Source organism: Scylla paramamosain, chromosome 39 (genome assembly GCF_035594125.1).
Source record: "Scylla paramamosain isolate STU-SP2022 chromosome 39, ASM3559412v1, whole genome shotgun sequence".
Classification (NCBI taxonomy): domain Eukaryota; kingdom Metazoa; phylum Arthropoda; class Malacostraca; order Decapoda; family Portunidae; genus Scylla; species Scylla paramamosain.
In genome coordinates, this window is record NC_087189.1 from 13,314,882 (window position 1) to 13,324,881 (window position 10,000).

General features: G+C 38.1%; 2 protein-coding genes across 5 annotated transcripts in view; one reads left to right on the forward strand and one right to left on the reverse strand.

The window, feature by feature from the left end:
• LOC135092319 (uncharacterized) overlaps positions 1 to 1,827 on the forward strand; it is a 15,040-nt gene extending 13,213 nt beyond the window's left edge. The window contains exons 4-5 of the mRNA XM_063990773.1: positions 1 to 79; positions 602 to 1,827. The exon at positions 1 to 79 is cut by the window's left edge and continues 190 nt beyond it. Of these exons, the coding sequence (XP_063846843.1) occupies positions 1 to 79; positions 602 to 914 (392 nt within the window). The 3' untranslated portion in view covers positions 915 to 1,827. The remainder of the gene's footprint in view (positions 80 to 601) is intronic.
• Positions 1,828 to 2,942: 1,115 nt separating this feature from the next.
• LOC135092230 (glutamate receptor ionotropic, kainate 2-like) overlaps positions 2,943 to 10,000 on the reverse strand; it is a 55,304-nt gene continuing 48,246 nt past the window's right edge. For 2 of the 4 annotated variants that reach the window (XM_063990587.1, XM_063990586.1), the window contains exons 18-19: positions 7,942 to 8,097; positions 2,943 to 7,074 (exon numbers count right to left, since the gene is read on the reverse strand). In XM_063990587.1, coding sequence (XP_063846657.1) covers positions 6,922 to 7,074; positions 7,942 to 8,097 — 309 coding nt within the window. In that variant the 3' untranslated portion in view covers positions 2,943 to 6,921. Of the gene's footprint in view, positions 7,075 to 7,941; positions 8,098 to 9,646 lie in introns of those variants that run through there. The other 2 variants (XM_063990585.1, XM_063990584.1) reach the window with 1 other exon arrangement.

Genomic DNA, 10,000 nt, shown 5'->3' on the forward strand with positions numbered 1-10,000 from the left:
CCATCAACACCTGCCTGTCGGTGATTGCTGGTACCACGTGCACAGGCAGGAGAAAGCGAGCCCTCTTCTCTGACCTCAAGTACGTGTGTCTCCTTGCTTGCCTCCTCTTCCTCTTCTTCCTCCTCTTGATTCACTTCCCTTATTCTTGTTTCTCTTGATTCATTTCTCTGTTTCCTCTTGTTCCTCTTCTTGATTTGTTCCTCTTATTCCTCTCACTCCTCTTACTTCTCCTGATTCGCTCATCTTATTCCTCTTTCTTTTCTTGGTTCACTCCTCTTGATTCGCTTCTTATTCCTCTTCCTCCTTTTGATTCTCTCGTCTTACTCCTCTTCCTCCTCTTGATTCCCTCCTCTTATTCCTCTTCCTCATCTTGATTCGCTTCTCTTATTCCTCTTAATCTGTTCTTGTTCATCTCACTCCGTTCCTCTTACTCTTTTTGGTCTGCTGCTCTTAGTCCTCTTCCTCCTCTTCTTTTGTTTGTTGATTAATGAGATGTAAATTAAAGAAAACAAATACTTAAATCTCTCTCTCTCTCTCTCTCTCTCTCTCTCTCTCTCTCTCTCTCTCTCTCTCTCTCTCTCTCTCTCTCTCTCTCTCTTAGGGCCCTGGAAGCTGTTGAGGACCACGGTCAGGCTCTGCACGGAACACAGCTGGAAGAACAAGAAGTGGAGACACAGACTGACGAGGAAGAGGCGGCGGGAGGAGCGAAGAGCGGGAAGGTGGAGGATCTGGTGGAAGAAGGAAGGCTGCAGAAGAGAGAGGTGGATGCCAGGACAGGAAGGAAAATAACTATCTACAATTCGTTCATCTCTACACTGACTCTGACCTCCACGTCGTACTTAGCTGGAACCACTGTCACAGCCACGGCTCTCTGTGTGGCGCCTGGAGTTACCGCCGGCTGCTTTGGCAAATAGGAAATGTATCTGCTTGTTGCTCGTTCCTGTCTCTGGCTTGCTTTCCCTCCCCCTTCTCCGCCCCCTCGTTTTCTTTCTCCTCAGCATCCTTATTCTCGTTTTCTCCGCCTTCTCGTTTTCTTTCTCCTCAGCATCCTTATTCTCGTTTTCTCCGCCCCCTCGTTTTCTTTCTCCTCAGCATCATTATCCCCGTTTTCTCCGCCCCCCTCGTTTTCTTTCTCTTCAGCATCCTTATTCTCGTTTTCTCCGCCCTCTCGTTTTCTTTCTCCTCAGCATCCTTATTCTCGTTTTCTCCGCCCTCTCGTTTTCTTTCTCCTCAGCATCCTTATCCCCGTTTTCTATGTTGTTTCAGCCCTCCACGTGTTTTTTTTCTTTGTTTTTTTCTTGTTTTTCGTATATTTTCTTCTTTTCTCGATCTTTCTCCATGGTTTTGTTGAAATATATTTTTTTTCTTCATTTCCTCCTTTTTTTTATATTTCCTTCGTTTTTTTTTTATTGCCATTTTCTTTATTCAATTTCTGCTTCCTCAAAAATTTACAAGCCTTTCTCTTCCTTCCTTCCTTCCTTCCTTCCTTCCTTCCTTCCTTCCTTCCCCTTCCCTTCCCTTCCAATCCATCCAAATTCATTCTCTCTTTCCCTCCTGCCCTATCTCTCCCCCCTATGACTCCCCTCTTCCTTCCCCCTCCCATCCCTTCCCTATGTGAACGTAAACAAGAACATGACCTGACGACCTGACCTAATCCATCTGCACCTGGACACGTTTGGAACACGTTAAGGACACGTTAAGACACGGTTGCTGTGTGTGCGTGCGTGTGTACATGTGTATTTGTATAGTTGGACTCTCTTCCCTTGTACCATAAAGTGTTAAGTTATGTAATTAAGATAAGTGGACCATATAAAGTGAATATTTATCTTTTTGTTCTTTCTTTCTTTCTTTATTTATATATTTATTTTATTGATTTTTTGCAAGTATAAGGGACTGATCTCGAGACAACTGATCTAAGGAGAAAAGATTGAAATAAATAAATAACAGTTGCAATAATAATAATAATAATAATAATAATAATAATAATATTAATAATAATAATAATAATAATAATAATAATAATAATAATAATAATAATAATAAGAAGAAGAAGAAGAAGAAGAAGAAGAAGAAGAAGAAGAAGAAGAAGAAGAAGAAGAAGAAGAAGAAGAAGAAGAAGAAGAAGAAGAAGAAGAAGAAGAAGAAAAAAAAAAATAGAAGATGCAAATAGATGTTTTTTTTTTTTCTTTCTTTTAATGCAATGCTAACACAATTCTCGACTCTTGTTACACACACACACACACACACACACACACACACACACACACACACACACACACACACACACACACACACACACACACACACACACACACCAAAAAGAAAATAAACAGCTTCACATTCTTTTATATTTTTTTTCATTTCTAAATTCGTTTCACTGAGGCAGGCAACAAAAACAACAACAACAACAACAACAATAACAACAACAACAACAACAACAACAAGGGATGGTATCAAATCAAACGCATTATTATTATTATTATTATTATTATTATTATTATTATTATTATTATTATTATCATTATCATTATTATTATCATTATCATCATCATCATCGTCATCATCATCGTCATCATCATCACTATCAAGACACAAACAGGCAAGGCTTGTCTTCCTTCCTCGTCACTAGCAAACAAAGAACCAAACAAGCAGATTACAATGATAGCACCTCATCAGTAACGAACTGACAACCCAATTACACTTACAATTACATAACTATAATTACAAGAGAATAATAGTAATGTGAATAATAATTACACAACGGCACACTTTTTACTTTACATTTTTTTAATTATAAACGAAATCTATAATACAAGAAATAGAGAGACGGTAGTAGTAGTAGTAGTAGTAGTAGTAGTAGTAGTATTGTAACGTGTTGGTTTAGTAGTAGTAGTAGTAGTAGTAGTAGTAGTAGTAGTATTGTAACATGTGTTGGTTCAGTAGTAGTAGTAGTAGTAGTAGTAGTAGTAGTAGTAGTATTGTAACGTGTTGGTTTAGTAGTAGTAGTAGTAGTAGTAGTAGTAGTATTGTAACATGTGTTGGTTTAGTAGTAGTAGTAGTAGTAGTAGTAGTATTGTAACATGTGTTGGTTTAGTAGTAGTAGTAGTAGTAGTAGTAGTAGTAGTAGTAGTAGTAGTAGTAGTAGTAGTAGTAGTAGTAGTAGTATTGTAACGTGTTGGTTTAGTAGTAGTAGTAGTAGTAGTAGTAGTAGAAAGAAGAGACGAGAAAAGGTGCAAGCAAAACTAACAAAAAAGTAAGAAATAACAAGAAAAAAAGCGGATCTCAACATTACAAAGGTCATAATGATAAAAAGAATGATAAATGAAGAAAGAAATGGTTCCAGAACATGATAAAGATCACAAAGATAGGAGAATATTAATAAACGAAATAAGAAAACAATAAGCCTCAACAATAACAAAGATTTTAATGATAAAACAATAAATGAAGGAAGAAAATTGATCCAAACATTATCAAAACTTAGTGAATTTTGAACTGCAGGAAGACAAGCAAAAATGGAGTCAAGAAGAGGAAGAGGAAGACTGATATACTCGTACACACAATGAAGGCTATAGTAAAGTCTTATTCGAGTCTATAAATATAAGTTAACACCAGGTGACTGAAATGCAAGGGGAGAGTAACACGTAGGCAGTGTGGGCCTAAAAAAAAAAGCTGTCAATTTTATAGGCGTGGCTCAAGAGGCTTCTTACTCCCATGAAATTTTTAAAAGCTCGTTAAATATTTTCCTCGCCACGAATCAAATAAAATCTCGTGGAAGGATTTTTTTTTTTTTTTTTTTTGTATCCCATAAAAAATTTGTGATATCTTGACACGTTTTCTTTTTCTTCTTTATTTTCTTTCAGCTCGTGAAGTTAGTAAAACTGAGTAAGATGAATGTTGGTTTATCTTCTCCAAAAATACGACTGAAGATGTCACACCTTTTCACGAAACCAGCACGGCCTCTTTAAATACACTTTTTTTTTTTTTTTTTTCACATGAAGCTTTCTCGATTCCCGTCTTTTCTTTTCTTTTTTTTTTTTCTTTTAATTCCACCAAATGAGTAGAACCTCGAAGTAAATCTGGGCTTTTTGAATCCCTGTAATTTGAGTCAACCCGCATTACTGTCCCCTTGGTAGCGTGTGATACTGCTGCACTTAATATAACACTACCTACACAACACACAGTAATACCCACAGCACACACAGGTCTGTTCCTGCACCGCCGCGCAAACTTCTAATAATTGCCTTCACTCCTTCACTGCTACACAAAATTTACTCTTTAATACCAATATTTTTTTTTTACTTTTATCTTTTTTTATTTCAGAAGTGTAAAAAGGCAAAATTAACCTGCTTTCTCCCTTTTCTCTATCGTCGATATTTCTGAAGTGTAAAAAAAAAAATAATAAATCAGTTTTATCTTTCCTTTCCTCTCTCGTCAATATTTCTGCAACATAAAACGACAAAACCAACCTTCTCTTTCCCCTCTTCTCTCTCACCAATATTTATGAAGCGTAAAGAGACAAAATTAATATGTTTTCCCTTTTTTCTGCCTTGTCGTTATTTCTGAAACGTAAAAAAGACAAAAACCTTCTCTTTCCCGTCTTTACTCCCCTGTGTCTCCATGCGAACAGTCCAAACAGTGCAAGGAAGGTTAGGGAAGGATGACCAAAGCAGCAAAAGAGTTAATAAGAAGAGTGTAGAGGACAGACACTCTATATATAACACGCAACACACCCTTCGCAATACTCCTTCAACTCATTACTGCTTCCCTTATCGTCTTGTGTTCTTACTACTTCATCTGCAATACAAGTAACACAACACACCAAAGTATTCCTTCCTGTCCTTATAACACACATATATTGCTCCTTGACTTGCTGTAATGCACATTCAGCAACACACCACACCTTTAATCTACAACACCTAACGTAACACAGCCTGCAACAATCCAGAAATGATTCAGAAACACTTTGCTCTCTCACCACGACTATTTGCAAAGGCCACAGAGATGATTAGCCAGGTTCTCAAGAGTGTTTCTCCTGTTAATAATGTAGAAAACTCCTTAATCTGTCACTAGAACCATTAAAACACCCTAAAAAAACCGTGTAACCTCAACCACAGCCTTTGCAAAGAGTAGAGGAAGTGCTGCGCAGAAGTGTTTCAGAATACAATCGGGAGAAATACAGTAGAAGCCGCTTGGTACGGATACACAGTACAAAGACGTGGCCTCGAATGTATCCACGCATTAAATAGAACCGGATCACACAGGGTAACCAAACAGCAAGACACTATGACATCCTAACGACATATTCAAATACTAGTTCAGAATTACGCCCTTCTCACTCAGACAGACCCAATTAGACAGTTACTCACCCTGTTCTTACGTATCTTTGTTCACGAGTGCGTATTAGTGTTGCTGTTATTTATTCTTACGTGTTTAGCGGCTCGTTACTCTTCGTGTGGGGTGATAATGAACGTTTTTGACTGCCTGGGTTTAAGATGCACGTAATTCTCAACATCGAATTGGTATTGTGTACTCACCGCCAGCACCATCACACGCTTGCCTCTGTATTTCTCTCTTCTCACCCTCTCCGACCATTCACGAACTGCCACGCCAAGTCAGGTCAAGGTCAAATCGCGTTCAAGGCACTAGTTATTGGCGATATCCTTCCGCACACACTCGTCACTACACACTGGTGATTGGCGGGAGAATGCAGCGGGAGTTTGGTAGTTTCGGTCCTGGACTAATTCGGCGATTGTTTTGAATTGTTTTATCGCTAGTACTGTTTTTGAGCATTAGAGATTTGTAAATTTATTGGTACAATTAACATTACTATCCTACAGTTCCTAGTGGTGTATACATTTTTTTCACTGTCATTTTCATTTTAGGTGTTTCGTTATCGGCTACTTACCTAAACACAGTCTTATGAAAATATGAGTAACATTCGTCAAATCCTTATTATAAAGACTATGATGAAGAGTAAGAATAACAATTAATATGAGAAATAGATATATGAAGGTATTGTATAGACAGCCGAAACGAAATGAACAATAACAACGCTGCATGATTATAGGAATTTCAAGAGGTTTTTAATTTACTGTTATTTCAGACCAGGTGCCGACGGGTGTACACGATGTGTGTATGAGTGTGTGGTATTTTGTCTGGATCAGGCTGTGTGGGATTGCTGGCCTGCTGGTATATACGAAGGTACATTTGAAATACACCACAGCGAACTATTAGCCTATTAGTTCTCTTCATAATCATACACCAGGATGTGTCAATACAGCCATAATACAAAATTACCCTGCATGATTATATGATTTTAAGGCTTTTAAAATTACTATTATCTGAAATACGCCACAGAGAGTTATTAGCCTATTAGTACTCTTCATGAACGTACATCAGTCCTGTATTCTGAAGCGCTTTGTTCTCTCACCACGACTATTTCAAAGACCACAGAGATGAACAGCCGGGTTCTCAAGATTGTTTCTCCTGTTCATGGTATAAAAATCTTGCTGTTCTGTTACAAGAGCCACAAAAAACACCCTTAAAAAAACGTGTAACTCGAAGCAGAGCCTTTTGAAAATAGTGGCGATGCAGCGCACAAAGGCTTCAGAATACAGTTAGTTGTAAGTTTCAATAAAGACACCGGGCTAATATCAAACAAGGCACTGGCAGTTGATGAAACGAGGGTGGAAATTACAGTCTCTTGAGCATCAGTCCCATTTCAAATTCTATCTCTTTCTCTTCCTGCTAAATATCTAACTTTCTACCTGTCCATCGCTGCTATTCCTTTTCTCTTTTTTTTTTTTTCATCCTTTTTCTTGCAGTCATCTTAACTCTATCTCTCATCGGTTATTCTGATTAGCCAAACCTTCCAGCTCCTTTCTCTCCTCCTCTTCTTCTTCCTCCTTCTCCTCCTCCTCTTCATTTCTTGTCAGAGTAGCCGTAATTGGAGAAGTCGTAGATGGAGGAAGAGTCGGTGTGTGAGGGCGACGCTTTCTTCCTTACGGGCTTGGAGTTCTCCCGGCAGCTGATGACAAAGAGAAGTTCCTTGCAGAGCTCCTCCGTGAAGGACACCTGAAGGAGGAAGAGGAGGAGAAGCATTATATATAGGACACCAGAATAGCCAAACAGCAACTGATTTTTTGTCCCTGTTTAATTTATTTTATTTTTAAGTACTTAGTAAAATGTAATAGTACGGTGTAACGAGAGCGCAGGAAGAGGAGGAGGACCATCGTGTATTAATAGCCAAACAGCAACTGATTTTTTGTCCCTATATGGCTGTATTTAAATTACTGTAGGTAAATAGTGCTAATAGGGTGTAATGGGCAGGAGGAAGAGGAGGAGGAGGAGGAGGAGGAGGAGGAGGAGGAAAAGAATGATTATGACGAGGAGAATGGATGAAATTAATAGAACACCATGAAATACTCGTATCTTACACATTAGTACTGAAATTAGGGACACACACACACACACACACACACACACAAATCCACCAAACTAACAACATAGTGACGAAAAACAAACTAAACACAGCTTCCACGCAACATCCACACAAAAAAGAGGAAACACAATTCATAACATCCACAGGACTTCACCACCAGTCATCCGCATCCACATCCACTTACATCCACATCACTTACATCCACATTCACACTAAGACCAAAATTCTGAAACACTTCTGCCCCACACTTCGACTGTTTTCAAAAGTCTATATAGGATTCACGTGTTTTTAAGGATGTTTTTTTTTTTATAGTTCTAGTGACAGATTAACAAGAATTCTAAATTATAAAACAGGAAAAACACTCTTGAGAACACGGCTAATCATATTTGTGGCCTTGGAAAGTAGTCGTGGTGAAAGAGAAAAGCGTTTTTGAATACTGGGCTCACTCAAACACACACACACACACACACACACACACACACACACACACACACACTTACCCCATCATCCGTGGCTAACTTCCTTGCTTTCCACATGAATTCACAGCACGCCACCAGCATTGCTATCATGATCCCGCCCACCATCACCACGAACACGCCACCCACGTTCTCAAGGCCCAGTTCTGCTGCCGAGGCCGCATCCTTCTTCACCTCTTTCTGTAGGCGCCGCAGAAGGGGGAAGGGGAAGGGGAGTCGGGTATGGGTGTTGGGTGGAGAAATGGTATTGAGAATGGTGTGTGTGTTAGAGAGAGAGAGAGAGAGAGAGAGAGAGAGAGAGAGAGAGAGAGAGAGAGAGAGAGAGAGAGAGTAGAGTAGAGAGCACAGCCACACGTCAAGCACACTAGATGCATCTCTCTCTCTCTCTCTCTCTCTCTCTCTCTCTCTCTCTCTCTCTCTCTCTCTCTCTCCAGAATACCTCATTTGATTATCGCAAGCCTAACGCAAAAAACAGGAAGGGAAACACAGGAAAGACGCTCATTTGAACACTTGTTATCCCTTACATTGTCTTCATCGTGAGAAATAACGACAAACATTACAAGTGATGTTTTTTTTTTCTTTTTTACTTTTTCTTTCTCTTTGCATTCGTTCATAACAAGAGTGAAATCTGAATATACTCGTATGTAAGAGAAGAGGGAACTCTGAACTGTTACCATTACGAGGACGTTCATTAAGAAATAGTCAAGGTTTTAAGGAAAATGAGAATGTTCTACTTTGCTGTTTTTCGATGTGAGATATATATATATATTTTTTTTTTTCTTTCTCTTTTCTGCCGAAGTATTGATCTTGTCTTAATGAAACTTGGGGATTCTATGTTTAAGCCTTTGACTCTTATTTGGTACCTCTTTCCTTAACTACTAACCACTCTGAGACATCTTTACTTATTCTACAGCCACCTTCAATCTTTAAAATGGGTAGAAACTGCAAAATCTATTATTTTTAATCTCCTTTCTTGTATAGATGCTCATAAAGATTCCATGCATTGCTTCTGGTGCTGTTAATTGCCTTGCATCGCAGTGAAAGGGTTAAGATACAAACACATATGCTCACCAAATTACATACGAATCTGGAAGCAATTACTGTCGCCCCCTGAGTACCTGTGGTGGCTGTGCAGCTTGGCAGTGTTCTGTTACAGCGAGTGGGGGAAGATTAGCACGAGCTGCCCACAATTACAACAGACTGTATCGATTTCATTAAGAGAAAAAGAATATATGTAATGTACAATGTGAGTGATTTGAATGTTGTTATAAGTTGTAGTGTTTCAAAAGTTAATTGTACTTATTTTATTATTTTTTCTGTATCGTTTTGATTTTTTTTTTTTTTGGAAACTTTATAGCCAAAATAATAATAATAAAAAAGAAGATCTAAGATATGAAGCTAACTCATTTATTATACATTGATGCCAAATGCTGCGTATATTTTCACTTCCTTTTTTTTTATTACTTTTACGCAAACAAAAGATAAAATAAATAAATAAAATAGAGAATAACACAGTCCCTGACATGCTACATACATTTCCGTTTAAATATTTCTCACTTTCGCCAATAAATAAATAAATGAAACGGATCAAACAATCTAAGGAGACTTTCATTCTTTTCTTTTGTTATTTTTACGGAAATGGAAAAAAAAAGAGAGAAAAAATACAGAGAATTACGCAAAGAGCACGACCTTACATGAATTTTCGTTTAGATATTCATTACTTTCGCAAAAAAAAAAAAAAAAAATAAATAAATAAATAAAAAGAAAAAAGATTGTAGATGACACGACATACTACAATTCAAGACATTTATTACTTCATTTATTTTCGTCATTCATTTTTACCCAAACAGAAAACGAGAAGTAACACGCACGCCTTTGGTTAATTAAGAGCAACATTATCACTATTACCCTCGCCACACTACATGCTAGCTACGTAAACTCTTTGATGTGTTCCTAAGTGACAGCAGCCTAACCCGAGTGTGCATCGAGGCGTGGCTAGGCTAGGTTAGTCAGTCAATTACAACACGAGCATCATTACCAAAAGTTTGTCTAGGATTCAAAACTACAGTAGACTGATAAGTAG